At 36.2% G+C, this 22,842-nt stretch overlaps 1 protein-coding gene across 1 annotated transcript; it reads left to right on the top strand.

Moving 5' to 3' along the window:
* Positions 1-13,972: 13,972 nt before the first annotated feature.
* Positions 13,973-18,897, top strand: LOC111389463 (LRR receptor-like serine/threonine-protein kinase). The gene is made up of 8 exons (XM_023014381.1): positions 13,973-14,263; positions 14,366-14,585; positions 14,727-14,730; positions 15,420-15,559; positions 15,695-15,734; positions 15,795-16,051; positions 17,279-17,671; positions 18,842-18,897. The coding sequence occupies exons 1-8, from the start codon at positions 13,973-13,975 to the stop codon at positions 18,895-18,897; spliced, it is 1,401 nt and encodes a 466-aa protein (XP_022870149.1).
* Positions 18,898-22,842: the final 3,945 nt, after the last annotated feature.

The raw sequence follows: 22,842 nt of genomic DNA on the forward strand, positions 1-22,842 counted from the left end.
GTTTTATTGTTTTGCCTCAATCTTTTATTGGTGGTCCCGAACGGGCCAGAAATTAAGGAACAATTGAATTTTAATGATGAATCTCAAAATAGGCCTTATTTAATAGCTCATATTTTTAAGCAAAACTTGAACAATTAAAGGAAGGTATTTTGAAAAAGAGAATCTTTGGATGGGTTGTTGCACATATACAGTTATAGAATTTCAAAAAAGAGGGCCCCCACGTGCACATTTTTTAATGCACAGTGAAGGGATGATCCCTTTGATATCTGCTATAGTCTGTCCAATCGCTATTTTATTCTTCCTAAGTATCCTAAGCAGTTCTCTTCTTCGTTGGGTCAAAAGTCATAGTTTACGGATCACACTGCACTGAAGTATTTGATGACAAAGAATGATGCTAAACCAAGATTGATCTGCTGGGTTTTACTTTTGAGTTTGACATAGAAATCAAGGATAAAAAGAGCAGCGATCATTTGTCTTGATTGGAGCTTGGAGAGCCTGAAGGGTTAGTAGATATCAACAAAAGTTTCCCAGACGATAGATATTCAATGTGGAAGGAGCACCGTAGTACAAAGATATAGTGAATTACTTAGCCAAATGCATCCCTCCACCAGATTACTCCAGTTACCAGAGGAAGAAATTCTTTGCAGAGTTAAAATATTACTTCTGGAAAGACCCTATTCTCTATAGGCGAGGGGCGGAACAGATTATTCGATGTTGTGTGCCTGAAGACGAAGTGCCTTGAATTCTGGAACATAGCCATTCATCTGCCTATGCAGGGCACATTGGAGCTTCAAAGACAGCAGCCAAGATTTGTTAGGATTCTACTGGCCTACATTGTCTAGGGATGCCTTCAAATTTGTGAAAAGGTGTGACAGATGTCAACGCTCATGGAACTTCTCAAGGAAGAATGAAATTCCTCTGAACAGCATTCTGGAGATGGAGCTATTTGATGTTTGGGGTATTGACTTCATGGGACTATTTTTCCCATCGTTCTTAGTCAATACATTCTGGTGGCAGTTGACTATGTATCTAAGTGGGTGGAAGTAGTTGTACTACCAACCAATGATGCTAAGGTGGTAATTAGATTCCTAAAAATATACATCTTCACCCACTATAGCACAGTGCGAACTATAATCAGTGATGGGGTAAACATTCATACAATCGTCAGTTTGAGCAACTGTTGAGTAAATATGGCGTCAAACACTGAGTAGCCACCCCATATCATCCTCAAACTAGCGGGCAAGTCGAAGTCTCCAATAGGCAACTAAAGAAGATGGTAGAGGTCACAGTAAGTTCTTAAAGGAAAGACTAGTCTAAGAAGCTGAACGATGTACTGTGGGCTTACAGAATAGTATTCATTGTGTTCTTTATTTTGTTTTGCCTTATTTTATTTTATTATTTCATTTTCGCTAATATCGAAGTGCTACCACTGATTTTTCTCACAGATTTGCATGCTAAGATCAACTGGAGGAGATTTGATTCCAACCGATCCAAAAATTGAACGAACTTTTCATCGAATGTAGAGATAAACTAGGGAAGCACAATAACAGATTGCTAACGTGTAAAATAATCCTATCTTTTAAGCCAATGAAGAAGGGGCGACGGATGAAGGCGACATGCTTGTAGGAGACTTCATGACCCTATAAATAATTCAAAGCCAATCCAGCATTGTGTATCCACCATTTAGGCAACCTATCTTCCAATTGAAGACCAACGTGATACAACTATTTCTAAATGGACATTAGTTTTACGGTAGAGCTGAAAAAACCCACACACACATCTTTCGATTCTTGGAGATGTGCCCACACTTTAGATATTAGGGAATCTCAGACAATACTATTAGATTGAAGTTGTTTCCACATACACTGCGTGACAAGGTAATTGAATGGCTGGACTCTCTACCAATAGCCAGCATCTCTATATGGAACGATCTAGCACAAAAGTTATGTACCAAGTTCTTCCCACCCACCAAGATTGCAAAGCTGAAGCATGATATATCAATATTCTGTCAAGGTGACATAAAGAACTTTGATGAAGCCCGAAATAGGTTTAAAAACATGCTAAGGAAGTGTCCACAACACAAAATCAGCAGCGGACTCTAGGCCCAATATTTCTATGTGGGATTACTTTTAGTCTTCAAAAGCATGGTTGACTCCTCATCTAATAGGTCACTATCCACAAAAACAATTGACGAAGCACTCAACCTATTTGAGACAATGACTACTACATCAGTTATGTGGACATCATAACGAGTAGTTCAAAAAAGGACACAGGAATGTGTAAAGTAGATGCATATTCTGCACTATCTACAAAGATTGACTTACTATTTCACAAGATGTAAAGCATATCATAGTCAGCAAATGTAACATATGCACACTGTGAAGAATGTGGAGTGAATCATAGTACGGTGAAATGCCCAATTCTGTCACAGGGAACGGAACAAGTTGAGTACCCGCAATGGGGTCGACATCAACATAATTATCAAAATTCAAACACTTACAATCCCAATTGGAAAGAACATCCAAATCTATCGTAGGGTAGTACCTAAAATCAGAAAAGATCTCAAAGGCAATTTCAGCAGGAGAAGACACTTCAGTTGAAAGAGATGTTTGCAAAGTTCATGGAAAAGACAGAGGCATACATGGAAGCAAATAACCAATTCATGAAAAAGACTAAAACAACTCTCCAAACTTAGGATGTCGCAATTCAGAACTTGGAGACGTAGATGGGATAGATGGCACTTGCTATGACGATAGATACTTTACCAAGCAATTCTAAGTTGAATCCCAGGGAGCATGTTCAAGCAATCACAACTCGAAGCGGGATGAAACTACCTAAAAAACATGTTGAGAGGTCGAATGTAAACAATGAGACAACACTCTCTACAGAAGAAGAAATTGTACAACAAGATGAGCAAACATGTGAATCCGCACCAAAATGAGAGATCAGAGATGTTACAGGGTAAAGCCACCATTCCAATGAACCTCCATGAGCCACCCATTCCATTTTCCCTGAGGTTAAGGAAGCACAAGATGGAGCAGCAATATAAGCAGTTCCTCTAAATCTTCAAAAAGCTCCACATCAACATCCCATTCGCCAATGCACTACTCCAGGTGCTTAGCTATGCTAAGTTCCTGAAGGACATCTTAACAAATAATGGTAAGCTAGAGGAACATGAAATGGTGATGTTAACCGAAGAGTACAGGGCCAGGATCCAGAATAAACCCCTACCAAAACTGAAAGATTCTGGGAGTTTCACTGTCCCTTGCACAATTGGTGATTTTTATTTTAATAAAGCATTATGTGATCTTGGTGCGAATATTAACTTGATGCCACTCTCTATTTTCAGAAAACTAGGATTGGAAGAGCTTAAGACAACTACTGTAACTCTACAACTAGCTGATCGATCACTTACACATCCACAAGGGATATATTGGTCAAAGTGGATAAACTCATATTCCCAGCAGACTTCTTGATTTTGGACATGAAAGAAGACAAGGACGACATTCGAACTCAATATCCACTTTATTACTTGTTAACAAATCGTACACTTACGGTGTTTTAAACCGTACACTTGTAGGAATGTAAGCTCTGCTAGATAGTTTTTCTAAAAGTTAGAATATTAGAATTTCTCATAGTGTGATTTATTGCAAATATTTAACCTATTATGCTATCACTAACATTTGTTTCAAATTTTTGGAACAGAAAACTAAAGCCTAGCAGAGCAAGAAAAATTGACAATTATCATGATGTTTATCAGTCGGGCCAGCATGACCCCTCTACTTATTTGCATCTACCCCGACAAGTTTATGATCTTTACTACTTTATTTTTATTTTTTTACTCTTATATTAAGGATAATGTCATGTATGTGTTTGGGAATGGCATAATTTTGGAATTGTGGCACCTATTTTTCGTTGCATTGATCGTATTCATCAATAACTATGTTTAATTAATGTGTTGTGTGCTTGTCAAGTCTTTAAAAAAATTGCATATTTTATTCATTTTTATGTTTCCGTGTGCTTGTGTGGGCTTGATAGTCTTGCCTTCTATGATTTGTACATTAGAATAGATATGCATTACGAACTATGGATGTGGTACAGAATGTGATTAACTTGTACTTGATGATATGATACTTCACATTTTTTGTGCGCGCACTCATGCTTTATATGTTAGGTTAGTGATTTGGATCATGAACAAAGTAGGAGAAAACCAAAGACCCTCTAGTGTGGTAACACGTAATCCTTTTTTAGAATAGTTCAAAAATGGTTGAATAATTATAGGAAAACGATGAGATAGGTAGGGGTTCCGTGCATGATATTCTATTGTGTGGATTGCCTAAATCAATAAGATGAAGATTAAGTGAAAGTCTTAAGTTGGGGGTTGGTTTTGGAAATTGATGTCTAGAAAAACAAAGAGGGGTATAAAACTAATGTGTGTAAAAATAAACACTTCTCTCAAAACCTTTATGACTTGAGCAAGTAAGTCTGTAAGGATATTTTAAAACCTAGAGCCCTAAAGCCAACTGATTTGGGAGTCATCGTCCCAAAGCTCACTACAAAGGTCATATAGAAAGTGAAAAAGGAAGAAGTTATAAAAAGTTATCTTCTCGAGCCTTTATAACTCGAGTGAATAAGTCTGTAAGGGTTTAAAACCTAGTGCCCTAAAGTCAACTAGTTTGGGAGTCATCGGAATTCAGCTCACTGCCAGGGTTATTTAGAGAGCAAATGAGAAATGACAATATAAAAAATGGAGCAGAAAATAAGTGAATAAAAGACACAATAATATGAAAAAAGTCCTTAGACATTTGGTTTATAAAACTACACCTTTGACGCGAGACAAATGGTTTAATTTAATCTTAAAGGTTGAAACAATTAAACTAGGAGAGCCTGTACTTGCTGACATGTAAACTTGTAAGAGTGAAACCTATCCAAAGAAATGTAGTTGTCTAAACTTCTAACTTTAGAACACACCCCAGGATGATTAAGTGGAAAGAATAAGTTTAGAGGGTATGCATCTCTCGAAAGGGAAAATGATATATTTGACCACCATGGGTCGGGAATAAACCAATCATAAACTTGATATGTTAACATGAGTTCATATACACACTTTGAGTTTTGGATCTGACAGGTAAGGATTGATTTTATTCTTACACTATTGAAATTGTTTCTTGTGTTGACTACTGAATTCCAATTCTAAGACATGGCAGATAGTCAAACCATGTTTTGTGTAGAGTTAAGTTACTATTTTATTTGAGGACAAACAATAGTTCAAGTTTGGAAGGTTTGATAAGTGCATTTTTACCACTTATTCGGTGCACATAACATGACTAATTGTTGATAAAATTGGTTGAATATGACTTAATTCTATGAAATTTTGTTTTGTAGGACCACATTGATGAATGTGGTGAAATTCAAGAGAAAATAAACGGAAAATGAACAAAATGGAAGAAAATTAAAGTTTGAGGACCAAAATGTAAATAGCTAAAAGATGATCGGAAAGCATAAGCAAGGATGTGAAAGAGTTAAGAACAAATTTAGTGAGGACCTGAATTGGGAGAGGAAAAAAAGAGAAAGGATCTAAAAGAATCAAGAATTGAATTCGAGGATCAAAATATAACATTTAGAAGTTTTTATAACTAGTCGACAGCCCAGTTGTTTTGAGTGGGCGACTGCCCAACATCAAGGAACAATTACTGAAGAGAAAACTTTAGCTTGGACGATTGCCTAGGTTTTGCTTGGACAGTCAAATTTCTGGTTTCCTTATCTGACTAAAATTCTTATGAAAACAAATTTTGGAAAGTATTTTAAAACCCTAGGGCCATCCCTAAAAAAGGGGGGACGCATTATAACACATTCATTACAATTTTTAGATGAGAAAACCAAGCAAGAACATGAAAATTGACATCAAGATACAATAGTTCAATTCAAGATTTAAATTGGTGATATCTCTTCTTTATTATTTAGTTTGTTTTCTTCTTCCCATCATGCTAGGCTAAATTTGTTTATTCTAGGAGATCGATGAACCTTTTAATTTGAATCTTTGATTTCATGTTATACAAAAGTTTCAATATGAAGATAGACGAGAGTAGAAAATAGAGAAAGTTGCAACTTCAAGAGTTAGAGGAAATTCGTAGTGATGCCTAGGAGAGTGCAAGGATTTATAAAGAAAACACGAAGGCTTTTCATGACAAGATGAGCTCTAGGAAGGAGTTTAAAGTTGGTCAAGAAGTCTTTCTATACCATTCACGACTTCATTTATTTCCACGTAAATTGTGTTCCCGTTGGATTGGACAATTTGTTGTTACTAATGTCTTTCCTCATAGTGTAGTTGAAATTCAAAGTTTGGCAACTTTCAAAGTGCTCAAAGTGAATGGCCATAGGCTGAAATATTTCTATGAAGGTTTCCAAGTAGAGAACGTAACGTTATTGGACCTTGAGGGTCCAATTTATGTTGGTTGAAGACGGAAGCAATATGTATAACCAAAGACAAAAAACAAAGGCGCTGCTTGAAAGGCAACCTAAGGGGAGTTCGTTCATTTATCTTTTTTACTTATGCATTCATATTTTGGTTGTTTTTTTTTCTTCTTTACATTTCACCTTACATTGAGGACAATGTAAGTTTTAAGTGTGGAGGAGAAGATTTATCTTGTGCTTTATTTGTTTTGATAATAGTGTGAGTTTAAATTTGAAAAAAAAAAGTGTACTATTTTGGAATTATTTTTTATTATGTATGCTATTTGCTACATTCAATTAAACTTTTGAAGCACTCATAACATGATTGAATAAGTAATCTCTTAACTTAGAGTTAATTAATCTAGTTATTTTCTTTGAGAATGGTAGTAGCTAAATTTGGTAGCCAAAAGTTAATGAGATTTTGAGCCTTTAAACTGATACATACATATCAATTTTACTAATCCCTTTCATGAGTGATATTCTTCCATGGACGTGTTTCTCAAGAACTTGCATACATGAACATGATTAAGGCCATCTTCGTTATATAGCTAGCCACATAAGCCAAATAGTCTACTTGTAATTAATTTTTATTTTCCTTTGTTGAACCCCTTTGAACTTTATTGCTTTTTCTTTTGAAAACCCACGTTACAAGCTTCAAATCCAGGAAAAAATATATTTACCCAAGCTTAGAGCTAGTGGAGTATTGTTCATCATTATGATATATATAGGTGTGCAAGAATTAAGTGTAGTGGTGTCTGAATTTATTGTTGGGCTATGACTGGTGAAATGGAACATATTTTCAGTCTCAATTCATGAATCCCATTGTTGGTACAAATTGTTTTCGAAAAAAATAATGATGAAAGGGGAAAGAGAGAAAAGAAAGGAAGTGATTGAGGAAATGGTTTTTAATGTTACAAATTATCATATGTTCGTCATTCCTCCTAACATTCCAAGGAAGGGTTTGGTTTACTCCATCTTCATATGAGAATGCTTGCTAATTGATTATAAATTGTGTGAGAATGTTTGTTCACAATATGTTATGTGTTTTAAAAAGTTTAGTTGTTCTATATTGATGGCGTTACAACTTTGATGTTTTTGGAAAAGTAGAATTTTAGGTTTATTCGAGCACAAGCAAAAGCTAAGTGTAGGGAAATTTGATAAGAATTTAAAATGATATATTTTCATCCCTTTATCTTACGCTTTTGTGCTTAATTGATACCTAAATATACGCAATGCTCTTATATTTTGATTTAGGTTGCAACTGGACGAATAGGGTGAAATTTAGAAGAAACAAGAGAAAAGGGGCTAAAGTGAAAGACAATAAAAGTTCAGGGATCAAATTGCAAATATCCAAAAGATGAACTGGAAGGTAAAATGGAGATGTGAAAGATTTGAAGACAAATTTATAGAAGAGATGAAGCATTGGAAGAAGAAAACGAAAAAGTAAATTGAGAATCGAGAAAATGGAGTTTTGAGGATTAAACACAAAAGTTGGAAAGTAGATAACACTATGCAGTCGCATAGTGCTACCACCTTGTGGTCCCATAGCCTAGGGCAAAAAAATTGAACACTGAATTTCATTGTACTATGCGACTGCATTTATCTTAACTATTGCGGTTGCATAGTTATTTTATGGATTGCGAAGCATGGTTTCTTAACTTAAGTTGAACTTTTATGGAAACAGATGGACACACGACTTTATAATCCTAAAACGATCCCAAAACGAAGGAGACGCCTCCTTTTCTGTTATTCTCTCTTTTTACTCTCAGAATTATGATGTATTTCTAAACTTTTGTACTTGGTCGAAGGAAATTGAAGCCCCAGAACCAATCTAACGGTGAGATCTAATTTATTTTGATCGTTTAATTCATGTTTTGAGTATTGAATGTTCTTTTGCACTTATATCATGATTGTTGCATTTAATCGCTAGGACGTCTACTAGTTTGTTATTCGTTGCAATCTATAGCTGAGTTAAATATCAAATCCATAATTGTTTAATCCATTTAACTTGTCAAGCAACTAGGATTTCATGATTTACTGTGTTAGAGATTGTTAAATCTTAGGAAAAACATTTGACTAGATTAAATACAACCACTTGTGTTTGTATTTTTTAGCTTCATCGATCTCTCTAATTATTAATGTTGTTACTAGATTAAATCTATTGCGCTTGTCTTTGGTTGTGTAGTAATTAGGGTTAGTTGGATATCTTGTGTTCTAATTAACAACAATTAAGGAAAGATAATGAAATATTTCAAATGGTGAATATTCACAAGATGAATTGTTATATACTTGTATCTATGATCAGTTGCAAAGTTCTGATGGTGGAGACTAGGGTTTGTTCTATTGATTGTTTTCGATACTCTAATTTGAATTGTTCATAGTTAATTTCTTTAAAATTGTTTGCGTTATAATCAAAACTCCCCAATCCTTGTTTATATAGCATAAAGATGAACTAGATACTCATGAAAATGATCCTTACTTCCACTACTATATTTGTTTTTAGAAGTAAAGGTTTCATTTTTAGATTCTACGACAGCACACCAAAAACACTTTCCTATCCATCTCTATAGTATACCTCTTATGAATTATCATCTAAGTTGACAAAAATTGATCTTGTTATTTTTCTAATATCAACAATTTGGTGCTAGAAGAAGGGCCTCTTGCATAAGCAGCCCTCATTTTTTCATAAAACCTAGACAAAATTGAACCATGAACCGAAATATCGTCATGAATCATAGTTCAGCTTCCAAAATCAATCTCACACTCATCTTAATGAAACCAACATCCTACCAGACTTTCTGAGTGGATAGGATAAAACTGAAGTTGGCAATCCTCAAATAGTTACCATGAGAGCGCCATTGAATGGATGACAAACATAGCCAGTAGGTTGGAGCAAAACCAGACCTCTATTTCCTCCCCACCTGATAGCGAGATGGAGTCCCAAACTAAGGAAAGAGTTGGCTTACCTCCGACCAGGATGACCCTTTACTTTTTAAGGGAATAAACATCTAAAAACTGAACTAATGAGGTCAAAAGTTCTCTTCCACTAATGGAGCCATTTGCCAGAAACGATTGAAGTGTTTTTGACAGATTAGGCTCTCAGTGTTCACTAACAATCTGAGGTGAATGTACTAGGCTTAACCTAAAATGCCTTTCAGGACAGGTAGAACTTGAAATGAGTACCTTAAAGAAGTGTATTGCTAATATAGAAGCCAAAAATAAAGAACTATTGGGAAAGACCTTACTAAACGCTAATCCTCCTTTATACAATATATTCTCATTGATTCTCTGCCTGAGAAATTGAAGATGCCACAAGTCATTGGGTACAAAAGAGAAAGAGATCCTCTTAATCACCTAGACATGAACATTTCATGGATAGAGCTGTAAGTAGCAAGTGATAACATCGTGTGCAGAACTTTTCTAATAACATTAGGAGATAAAGCTCAAAGGTGATTTAGGATACTGTACCGAATGTTTATAAAAAATTGGACCAAACTTGTAAAAACATTTCTAGCCCAGTTCATCGGCTTCAAAGCCAGAACAATGCCTAAAGAACGATTGATGAGTATCAAGCAAGGGAAAAGTGAGTCACTTAAAAGTCATGCCAACATATTTAACAAGTAATCCATGAAGGTAGAGAAAATCTCCAATAATGATGCCCTTATGGTAGTCCTTTTCGGGCTAAGGCCTAAAACAAGGTTCTGGTGGTCCGTACACAGAGACGAGCCTAGAACATACCATGAATTATAATCGAGCTGAGAAATGTATAAGTAAAAAGGAGGTAACCTCAGATCAGGATTATGCCAACGTAGAACTTCACACCTCAAGCCAGGCAAATGAGAAAAAATCAAATAAAGGGTCCACTCATAAGAGAAGAAAGGATAAAAAGGACAGAGACCGACCAAAATCCCATCTAGAGATGTTTTATGAGTACCACCCATTGAATGCTACTTTGGAAGAAGTCTTATTGCAGTCACAAGATAAAGAGGCATTCTGCAGGCCCTTACCTCAGAAGACAAGCTTAATCGGGAACAACCAAAGCAAGTATTGTCGGTATCATAGGTCGGCAGGTCATAAAACGGATGATTGTAGGGACTTGAGAGAGGAAGTGGAGTCCTTAATTTGGCGAGGTCATCTTTGAGAATTTGTGGCTAAGCCTTGGAGAAACAGACCAAGCTCATCATTATCAACAACTTTACCAACAAATGAGTAGGCCAACAACAAGCTTAGCAAGTGCTTTCAACTCGAAATCCCTATCCTAGAGCTGAGATTAAAATGCTGATAGGTGGCAAGTTGGGATGCATGTATTTTTAAAACTACGGGGTAGGACGACCTAAGTCCAACCTTGATACCATTCTATATCTAAAATGGTTTGAATTTTTGAAGAAGATTCTTAAGGAGTTCTAGAAAACCAAAATGGTTCTTTGGTCATAACCATGTCTGCTGTAAGAATACAAGTACGTTTAACTCTTATAGATAACAAGAGCTCGATCAATATGTTGTATTCTTGAACTTTGGAGCAAATAGGAATCGTAAAATAGTATCTCCATTGGTATTCCCAGAGATTACAAGGACTTTTAGTGAATCCTATTGAAGCCTGAGGTCAAATCACCTTGATCATGGAGATAGCTCAGGCTCATTGGTAAAGGAAAACCATAGTGGACTCCATAGTTGTTGACTTGCCTTCCAGCTATAACACTATACTAGGGAGATATATATTGTATGAATTGAATGCAGACACTTTGATCTACTATTATCGTATGAATTTTTGCATTCCTAATGGAATAGGAGTAGTACGTAAGAATCAAGCTAAAGCTAGGCCCGTAACATTAATTTATCTAGGCTCATATCCTTATGTTAAAGGAGGAATAGAGTCTTTGACCTAGAGAGGCAAGGTTTAAAAGACCTATGGTTTTGACCTTACTGAGATTGGTATTACTGAAAAATAGTTTGAAGGCCTAATAGATGACCACGTATCATTTGATGATAAAGAAGCAGACCTATATCCTTATCTTGGAGTCCTGGTGATCTCGGTAACCATAGCTAGAGTCACCATCTCCAAAGTCCTGGTGACGTCGGGAGTGCCCTCAACATACTCTATACTAACACGCTAAAATAGATAGAGAATTCTCTATATTTCTTACGAATGCACTTAAATATAGTTTAAGACTGAATGGAGCTCTTACAAAGGCAAAAAGGAAGATAAAGCTCACTATTAAGGCCAACAATACCCCACACCAAACTAACTTGAACACCGAGTTTGTGTTGGTTGAATCCACTTCTCCTTATAATGCTATTATGGGGTAACCACTATTGTTCAACTCAAAGCAGTGTGTTCAGTTAACATTGCTCACTAAAAATTTCCACACCTCATGGTGTATGTGAGATGACAATGTTCAATTAAAGTAAAAGGAAAAGAGTACGAAGAAGGAAATTGAATGCTTTGCTATGTCCGAAGGGTGATAAGTCATTTATTTTTTCCTTCTAATAAATATTGCTGATATGCATATTCTAGAAAGACTTAACATTGAGCTTATTTGTTCCTGAACTAATAACTATGAGCAATCTACATCCAACTTCTACCGTCTTTTTATTTCATAAACTCGATAAACAATTCCTATCTTATGTTATCCATATTTAAATATAAAATATCCCGCAACCAATCCAAATAAACATTTCACATCTGTACCCTAGGATAACAACTTGCAAAGTAAATTCATCTTAAGATATTTGAGACATATGTGTCGTCGACATTGGAAGCGTAGGTCATGCGGTAATCGATCAAACATTGTGGTAATCAATCCACCGACATCGTGATGGTAGGTCATTATGGTAGTCCATCGATCATCGTGGTAGTCAATTGACCAATGTGGTGTCGATAGGTCATCGCAATAATCGATCGACCATCTGGATCGTCAGTCAATCGACATGGTGTCAATCAACAATAGTAGTAATTAGACTATCTATGTCATGTCGGTAAGCCATTACGATCGTCGATCGACTATCGTAATAGACAATTGATAATCGCGATAATTAGTCGATCGATTTAGAATTGACAGTCATCGTGATAGTCGAGAGCATCGTGACAGTCAATCGATCGGCTTAGTGTCGGTAGGCGATCACAGTAGTCAGTCGACCATCGTGGTAGTTTGTCAACCAACATGGTGTCAGTAGGTCATTGAGAACCTCGATCAACCATCTTATATCCGGATTTTCTTAATTCGTGGAACCCTAATAATGTTAGCAATCTTTGAAGTTGGACAAGGTTTTATGCAGCGCCAAGGGAGTCCATTCCTAAGATAAACTTATTAGGAGTTGGCGGCACACTTGCCCAACTTGATTTTGCTTCACTTTCAAATCCCAAAAGTCTTGACCTCTATAGCAATAATTCCTATAGGTTGATTGCATATCAAATTGATGATCTTCAAAACCTAATTTCTCTTGATTTGTCATTTAACTCCTTCACTACTAAAAGTCCATAATCATTATTTACTAATCTAAGCTTATCCTCTGCACAAACCTTACCAACTTATCTTTGAGTAGAAATTTACTTACGGAATCCTTACCTTTATCCTTGACAAATCCGACCAAGTTATCTTTTTCGTTCCTCTTTGATAGTAATCTTTCGAGTTAGATCCTACCTTACGTTCTCGTAGATGACAATGTTCAATTAAAGTAAAAGGAAAAGAGTGAGAAGAAGGAAATTGAATGCTTTGCTATGTTCGAAGGGTGTATAAGTCATTTATTTTCTCCCTCTAATAAATATTGCAGATATGTATATTCTAGAAAGACTTAACATTCATCTTATTTGTTCCTGAACTAATAACTATGAGCGATCTACATCCAACTTCTACCGTCTTTTTATTTTGTAAACTCGATAAAGAATTCCTATTAACCTTTTAGGTTATTCATATTTAGAAATGAAATATCCTGCAACCAGTCCAAATAAACATTTCACATCTATACCCCATGATAACAACTCGCCAAGTAAATTTATCTTAAGATACTGAAGACATATGTGTCGTCGACATTGGAAGCATAGGTCATTGGGTAATCAATCCATCGACTTCATGTCGATTGGTCATTGTGGTAGCCCTATGATCATCATGGTAGTCAGTCGACCAACATGGTGTCGATAGGTCATCACAATAATCGATCGACTATCATAGTCATCGATCAATCACTATGGTCTCAGTCAAACATAGTTGTAACTAGTCCGACGATGTGGTGTCGATAGGTCGTTGTCGTATTCAATTGACAATTGCGATAGTTAGTCGATCAACTTGGAATCGATAAGTCATCGTGATAGTCAAGAGCATCATGGCAGTCAATCGATCAGCTTAGTGTCGGTAGGTCATCACAGTAGTCAGTCGACCATCGTGGTAATTTGTCAACCAACGTGGTGTCAGATGTCACTGAGAACCTTGATCAACCATCTTATATCCCGATTTTCTTGATTCATGGAACCCTAATAACATTAGCAATCTCCGAAGTTGGACAGAGGTTTTATGCAACATCAATGGAGTTCATTCCTAAGATAAACTTATTAGAACTTGGCAGCATAGTTGACCAACTTGATTTTGCTTCACTTTCAAATCTCACAAATTTCGATCTCTATAGCAATAATTCCTACGGGTTGATTGCATATCAAATTGGTGATCTTAAAAACCTAACTTCTCTTGATTTGTCATTTAACTCCTTTTTAGTTGAAAGTCCAAAATCATTATTTACTAATCCAGGCAAGCTTGAATATCTTGATCATACGTGTTACCATATTCATGGAACCTTACAATTTATTCTTGCCAAGATGGCAAAATTGAAAGGCGTTATCGTTTAACAACTTCTCTTGTTCAATTCCTGATATTTTGGCTTGATGTCAAATCAGGAAATCCTTGAACTTTCTTTATTTCAGGGAAATATCCTATCTTCTATAGGCAAACTCGAGAATCTTGAAATTCTTGGTCACACAATCAATAGCCTACTCAATTCCACAATTCCTTCTAAGCTTATCCTCTGCACAATCCTTGCCAACTTGTCTTTGATTAGAAATTTACTTACGGAATCCTTACCTTTATCCTTGACAAATCCGACCAAGTTATCTTTTTCATTCATCTTTGATAGTAATCTTTCGAGTTAGATCCTGCCTTACATTCTCATAGATGACAATGTTCAATTAAAGTAAAAGGAAAGAGTAAGAAGAAGCAAATTGAATGCTTTGCTATGTTCGAAGGGTGTATAAGTCATTTATTTTCTCCCTCTAATAAATATTGCAGATATGTATATTCTAGAAAGACTTAACATTCATCTTATTTGTTCCTGAACTAATAACTATGAGCGATCTACATCCAACTTCTACCGTCTTTTTATTTTGTAAACTCGATAAACAATTGCCATCAACCATTTAGGTTATTCATATTTAAAAATAAAATATCCTGAAACCAATCCAAATAAATATTTTACATCTATACCCCATGATAACAACTCGCCAATTAAATTCATCTTAAGATATTGAAGACATATGTGTCGTCGACATTAGAAGCATAGATCATTTCGGTAATCAATCCATCAACGTGGTGTCGGTAGGTCATTGTGGTAGTCCATCGATCGTCGTGGTACTCAGTCGATTGACGTGGTGTCGGTAGGTCATCACGATAATCAATCGACCATCACGGTCGTCGGTCAATCGACGTGGTCTCGATTAACCATAGTAGTAGTTAGTCGATCGATGTGGTGTCGGTAGGTCATTGTGGTTGTCAATGGACAATTGTGATAGTTAGTCGATGACGTGGAATCGATAAGTCGTCATGGTAGTCGAGAGCATCGTGGCGGTCAATCGACCGACTTAGTGTCGGTAGGTCATCGCAGTAGTCAGTCGACCATCGTGGTAGTTTGTCAACCAACGTGGTGTCAGTAGTCGTTGAGAACCTCAATCAATCATCTTATATCCCGATTTTCTTGATTCGCAGAACCCTAATATTGTTAGCAATCTCTGAAGTGGGACAAGGGTCTTATGCAACGCCGAGGGAGTCCATTCCTAAGGTAAACTTATTAGAACTTGGCGGTACACTTGACCAACCTAATTTTGTTTCACTTTCAAATCTCACAAGTCTGGACCTCTATAGCAATAATTCCTAGGGGTTGATTGCAAATTAAATTGGTGATCTTCAAAACCTAATTTCTCTTGATTGGTCATGTAACTACTTTACTGTTGAAAGTCCATAATCATTATTTACTAATCCAGGCAAGCTTGAATATCTTGATCTACGTGTAACTATATTCAGGTTACCTTACAATCGATTCTTGCCAAGATGGCAAAATTGAAAGGCATTATCGTTGAACAGCTTCTCTCGTTCAATTCCTGATATTTTGGGCATGATGCCAAATCTGGAAATCCTTGAACTGACTTTATTTCAAGGAAATATCCTATCATCTATAGGTAAACTCGAGAATCTTGAATTTCTTGATCTCACAATCAATAGCCCTCTCAATTCCACAATTCTTTCTAAGCTTATCCTCTACACAAACCTTACCAACTCGTCTTTGAGTAGAAATTTAGTTATGGAATCCGACCAAGTTATCCTTTTCGTTCATCTTTCGAGTTAGATTCTGCCTTATGTTCTCTTAGATGACAATGTTCAATTAAAGTAAAAGGAAAAGTTTATAAAGAAGGAAATTGAATGTTTTGCTATGTCCGAAGCGTGTATAAGAAATTTATTTTCTCCATCTAATAAATATTGCTGATATGCATATTTTAGAAAGACTTAACATTGAGCTTATTTGTTCCAGAACTAATAACCATGAGTGATCTAAATCCAACTTCTACCGTCTTTTTATTTTGTAAACTCGATAAACAATTCTTATCTACCATTTAGGTTATTCATATTTAAAAATAATAGATCCTACAACCAATCCAAATAAACATTTCTCATCTATACCCCATGATAATAACTCGCCTAGTAAATTCATCTTAAGCTATTGAAGACATGTATTGTTGACATTGGAAGCATAGGTCATTGCGGTAATCGATCAAAGATCGTGGTAATCAATACACCGACGTCGTAGCAGTAGGTCATTGTGGTAGTCCATCGATCATCGTGACAGTCAGTCGACCTATGTGGTTTTAGTAGGTCAACGTAATAATCAATCGACTATCACAGTCGTCGGTCAATCGACGTGGTCTCGATCAACCATAGTAGTAATTGGTCGACCGACGTGGTGTTGGTAGTTCATCGCGATAATCGATCGATCATCGCGGTCGTCAGTCAATCGACGTGGTCTCAATTAACCATAGTAGTAGTTAGTTGATCGATGTGGTGTCGGTAGGTCATTGTGGTAGTCAATGGACAATCGAAATAGTTAGTCGATCGACTTGGAATCGATAAGTCATCATGGTTGTCGAGAGCATCATGGAGGTCAATTGACCAACTTAGTGTCAGTAGGTTATCGTAGTAGTCAGTCAACCATCGTGGTATTTTGTCAACCAACGTGGTGTCAGTAGTCGTTGAGAAGCTCGATCAAGCATCTTATATCCCAATTTTCTTGATTTGCAGAACCTTAATATTGTTAGCAATCTCTGAAGTGGGACAGGGGTTTTATGCAACGCCGAGGGAGTCCATTCCTAAGGTAAACTTATTAGAACTTGGTGGTACACTTGACCAACTTAATTTGGTTTCACTTTCAAATCTCACAAGTCTGGACCTCTATAGCAATAATTCCAATGGGTTGATTGCATGTCAAATTGGTGATCTTAAAAACCTAATTTCTCTTGATTTGTCGTTTAACTCCTTTACTGTTAAAAGTCCATAATCATTATTTACTAATCCAGGCAAGCTTGAATATCTTGATCTTATGTGTAACTATATTCAGGGTACCTTACAATTGATTATTGCCAAGATGGAAAAATTGAAAGGCTTATCATTGAACAGCTTCTCTCGTTCAATTCCTGATATTTTGGGCTTGATGCCAAATCTGGAAATCCTTGAACTGACTTTATTTCAAGGAAATATCCTATCATCTATAGGTAAACTTGAGAATTTTGAATTTCTTGATCTCACAATCAATAGCCTACTCAATTCCACAATTCTTTCTAAGCTTATCCTCTGCACAAACCTTGCCCACTCGTCTTTGAGTAGAAATTTACTTATGGAATCCTTACCTTTATCCTTGACGAATCTGACCAAGTTATCCTTTTCGTTCATCTTTGACAGTAATCTTTCGAGTTAGATCCTACCTTATGTTATCTTAGATGACAATGTTCAATTAAAGTAAAAGGGAAAGTGTATAAAGAAGGAAATTGAATGTTTTTCTATGTCCGTAGTGTGTGTAAGTAATTTATTTTCTCCATCTAATAAATATTGCTGATATGCATATTTTATAAAGACTTAACATTGAGCTTATTTGTTCCAGAACTAATAACCATGAGTGATCTACATCCAACTTCAATTGTCTTTTTATTTTGTAAACTCGATAAACAATTCTTATCTACCATTTTGGTTATTCATATTTAAAAATAAAATATCCTACAACCAATCCAAATAAACATTTCACTTCTATACCCAATGATAACAACTCACCAAGTAAATTGATCTTAAGCTATTGAAGACGTATGTGTTGTCGAAATTGGAAATATAGGTCATTGCGGTAATCGATCAAAGATCGTGGTAATTAATACACCGACGTCGTGTCAGTAGGTCATTGTGGTAGTCCATTGATCATCATGGCAGTCAGTCAACCTACATGGTTTCGTAGGTCAACGCAATAATCAATCGACTATCACGGTCATTGGTCAATCGTTGTGGTCTCGATCAACCATAATAGTAATTGGTCGATCGATGTGGTGTCGGTAGGTCATTGTGGTAGTCAATGGACAATCGCGATAGTCAGTCAATCGAAATGGAATCGATAAGTCATCGTGATAGTCAAGAGCATCGTGGCAATCAGTCGATCGGCTTAGTGTTGGAACATCATCGCAGTAGTCAGTCAACCATCGTGGTAGTTCATCAACCATCGTGGTGTCAGTAGGTCATTGAGTACATCGATCAACCATCTTATATCCCTATTTTCTTGATTCGTGGAACCTTAATAATGTTAACAACCTATGAAGTTGGACAGGGGTTTTATGCAATGCCGAGGGAGTCATTCCTTATATAAACTATTAGAACTTGATGACACACTTGACCAACTTGATTTTACTTCACTTTGAAATCTCACAAGTCTCGACCTCAATAGAAATAATTCCTACAGGTTGATTGCATATCAAATTGGTGATCTTCAAAACATAATTTCTCTTGATTTGTCATTTAACTTCTTTACAGTTGAAATTCCATAATCATTATTTACTAATCCGGGCAAGCTTGAATATCTTGATCTTATTTGTAACTATATTCAGGGAACCTTACAATCGATTCTTGTCAAGATGGCAAAATTGAAAGGCGTTATCGTTGAACAACTTCTTTTGTTCAATTCCTGATATTTTGGGCTTGATACCAAATCTGGAAATCCTTGAACTGACTTTATTTTAGGGAAATAACCTATCATCTATAGGCAAACTCAAGAATCTTGAACTTCTTGATCTATTGCCTACTAAATTCTACAATTCTTTCAAAACTTATCATCTATACAAACCATACCAACTCGTCTTTGAGTAGAAATTTACTTACAAAATCTTTACCTTTATCCTTGACAAATCCGACCAAGTTATCCTTTTCGTTCGTCTTTGACAGTAATCTTTCGAGTTAGATCCTGCCTAATGTTCTCATAGATGACAATGTTCAATTAAAGTAAAGGGAAAGAGTATAAAGAAAGAAATCGAATGTTCTGTTATGTCCGAAGGGTGTATAAGTCATTTATTTTCTCCATCTAAAATATATTGCCGATATGCATATTTTAGAAAGACTTAACATTGAGCTTATTTGTTCCTGGACTAATAACCATGAGCGATCTACATCCAACTTCTATCGTCTTTTTATTTTGTAAACTCGATAAACAATTCTTATCAACCAATTAGGTTATTCATATTTACAAATAAAATATCCTGCAACTAATCCAAATAAACATTTCACATCTATACCCCATGATAATAACTCGTCAAGTAAATTCATCTTAAGATATTGAAGACATCTGTGTCGTAGACATTGGAATCATAGGTCATTGCAGTAATCGATCAAACATCATGGTAATCAATCCACCGACGTGGTGTCATAGGTCATTGTGGTAGTCCATCGAACATCGTGGTAGTCAGTCGACCGACATGATGTCGGTAGGTCATCACAATAATCAATCGACCATCGCGGTTGTCGATCAATCGACGTGGTCTCGATCAGCCATATTACTACTTAGTCAATCGATGTGGTGTCGGTAGGTCCTTGTGGTAGTCAATTGACAATCGTGATAGTTAGTCGATTGAAGTGGAATCGATAAGTCATCGTGACAGTTGAGACATCGTGGCAGTCAGTCGATTGGCTTAGTGTCGGTAGGTCATCGCAGTAGTCAGTCGACCATCGTGGCAGTTTGTCAACCAATGTGGTGTCGGTAGATCATTGAGAACCTCAATAAACCATCTTATATCCAAATTTTCTTGATTCCTGGAACCTTAATAATGTTAGCAATCTGTGAAGTTGGACAAGGGTTTTATGCGACGTCGAGGGAGTCCATTCCTAAGATAAACTTATTAGAACATGGCGGCATACTTGACCGACTTGATTTTACTTCAAGTTGAAATCTCACAAGTCTCGACCTCCATAGCAATAATTCCTACGGGTTGATTGCATATCAAATTGGTGATCTTCAAAACCTAATTCTCTTGATTTGTCATTTAACTCCTTTACTGTTGAAAGCCCATAATCATTATTTACTAATCCAGGCAAGCTTGAATTTCTTAATCTTATGTGTAACCATATTGAGGGAACCTTACAATCGATTCTTTCCAAGATGGCAAAATTGAAAGGCGTTATCATTGTACAACTTCTCTTGTTCAATTCCTGATATTTTGGGCTTGATGCCAAATCAGGAAACCCTTGAACTTTCTTTATTTTAGGGAAATATCCTATCATCCATAGGCAAATTCGAGAATCTTGAACTTCTTGATCGCACAATCAACAGCCTACTCAATTCCATAATTCATTCTAAGCTTATCCTCTGCACAAACCTTCCCAACTTGTCCTTGAGTAAAAATTTACTTACGGAATCCTTACCTTTATCCTTGACAAATCCGACCAAGTTATCTTTTTCCTTCATCTTTGGTAGTAATCTTTCGAGTTAGATCTTGCCTTATGTTCACGTAGATGACAATGTTCAATTAAAGTAAAATGGAAAGAGTATGAAAAAGGAAATTGATTGCTTTGCTATGTCTAAAGGGTGTATAAGTCATTTATTTTCTCCTTCTAATAAATATTGCTTATATGCATATTCTAGAAAGACTTAACATTCAGCTTATTTGTTCCTGAACTAATAAGTATGAGCAATCTACATCCAACTTCTATCGTCTTTTTGTTTTTTAAACACGATAAACAATTTCTATCAACCATTTAGTTTATTCATATTTAAATATAAAATATCCGATAACCAATACAAATAAACATTTCACATCTATACCCCATGATAACAACTCGCCAAGTAAATTCATCTTAAGATATTGAAGACATAGGTGTCGTAGACATTGGAAGCATAGGTCATTAAGGTAATCGATCAAACATCGTGGTAATCAATCCACCATGTTGTGTCAGTAGGTCATTGTGGTAGTCCATCGAATATCGTGATAGTCAATCAACCGACTTGGTGTCAGTAGGTCATTGCAATAATCAATCGACCATAGCGATCTTTGGTCAATCGATGTGGTCTTGGTCAATCATATTAGTCATTAGTCGATCGATGTGGTGTCGATAGGTCCTTGTGGTAGTCAATTGACAATCACGATAGTTAGTCGATCGAGGTGGAATCAATAAGTCATCATGACAGTTGAGAGCATCGTAGCAGTTGGTCGATCGGCTTAGTATCGGTTGGTCATCGCAGTAGTCAGTCGACCATCGTGATAATTTTTCAACCATCGTGGTGTCGATAGGACATTGAGAACCTCGATAAACCATCTTATATCCCAATTTTCTTGATTCTTGGAAAATTAATAATGTTAGCAATCACTGAAGTTGGACAGGGGTTTTACACAACGTCGAGGGAGTTCATTCCTAAGATAAACTTATTAGAACCTGGGCGACATACTTGACCAACTTGATTTTGCTTCACCTTGAAATCTCACAAGTCTCGACCTCTATGGCATAATTCCAACGGGTTGATTGCATATCAAATTGGTGATCTTGAAAACCTAATTTCTCTTGATTTGTTGTTTTACTCCTTTACTGTTGAAAGTCCATAATCATTATTTACTAATCCAGGGCAACTTGAATATATTGATCTTACGTGTAACTATATTGAGGGAACCTTACAATCGATTCTTGCCAAGATGGCAAAATTGAAAGGCGTCATCGTTGAACAACTTCTCTTGTTCGATGACTAATATTTTGGGCTTGATGCCAAATCAGGAAACCCTTGAACTTTCTTTATTTCAAGGAAGTATCCTATCATCTATAGGCAAACTAGAGAATCTTGAACTTCTTGATCGCACAATCAATAGCCTACTCAATTCCATAAATCCTTCTAAGCTTATCCTCTGCACAAACCTTACCAACTTGTCCTTGAGTTGAGATTTAGGTACGGAATCCTTACCTTTATCCTTGACAAATCCGACCAAGTTATCTTTTTCGTTCATCTTTGATAGTAATCTTCGAGTTAGATCCTGCCTTATGTTTATGTAGATGACATTGCTCAATTCAAGTAAAATGGAAGGAGTATGAAGAAGGAAATTGAATGCTTTGCTATGTCCGAAGGGTGTATAAGTCATTTATTTTCTCTTTCTAATAAATATTGCTTGTATGCTTATTCTAGAGAAACTTAACATTGAGCTTATTTGTTCCTGAACTAATAAGTATGAGCGATCTTCATCCAACTTCTACCGTCATTTTGTTTTGTAAACTCGAAAAACAATTCCTATCAACCATTTAGGTTATTCATATTTAAAAAAAATACTTGTAACCAATCCAAATAAACATTTCACATCTATACCCCATGATAACAACTCGCCAAGTAAATTCATCCTAAGATATTGAAGATATATGCGTCGTAGACATTGGAAGCATAGGTCATTATGGTAATCGATCAAACATCGTGGTAATTAATCCACCAACGTGGTATCGGTAGGTCATTGTGGCAGTCCGTCAAATATTGTGGTAGTCAATCGACTGACATGGTTTCGGTAGGCCATCGCAACAATCAATCGACCATCGTGATCATCAGTCGATCGATGTGGTCTCGATCAACCATATTAGTAATTAGTTGATC

The sequence above is a fragment of the Olea europaea genome, unplaced genomic scaffold (assembly GCF_002742605.1).
Source record: "Olea europaea var. sylvestris unplaced genomic scaffold, O_europaea_v1 scaffold592, whole genome shotgun sequence".
NCBI classification, from domain to species: Eukaryota; Viridiplantae; Streptophyta; class Magnoliopsida; order Lamiales; family Oleaceae; genus Olea; species Olea europaea.

Bases quoted from the DNA above. Each gene is read 5' to 3' on its own strand.
- LOC111389463 (XM_023014381.1), top strand. From the start codon at position 13,973: ATGGAGTTCATTCCTAAGATAAACTTATTAGAACTTGGCAGCATAGTT. The intron at 14,264-14,365 runs GCAAAATTGAAA...TCTTTATTTCAG, and splicing joins AATTTATTCTTGCCAAGATG to GGAAATATCCTATCTTCTAT. The intron at 15,735-15,794 runs GTTACCTTACAA...ATCGTTGAACAG, and splicing joins CTACGTGTAACTATATTCAG to CTTCTCTCGTTCAATTCCTG.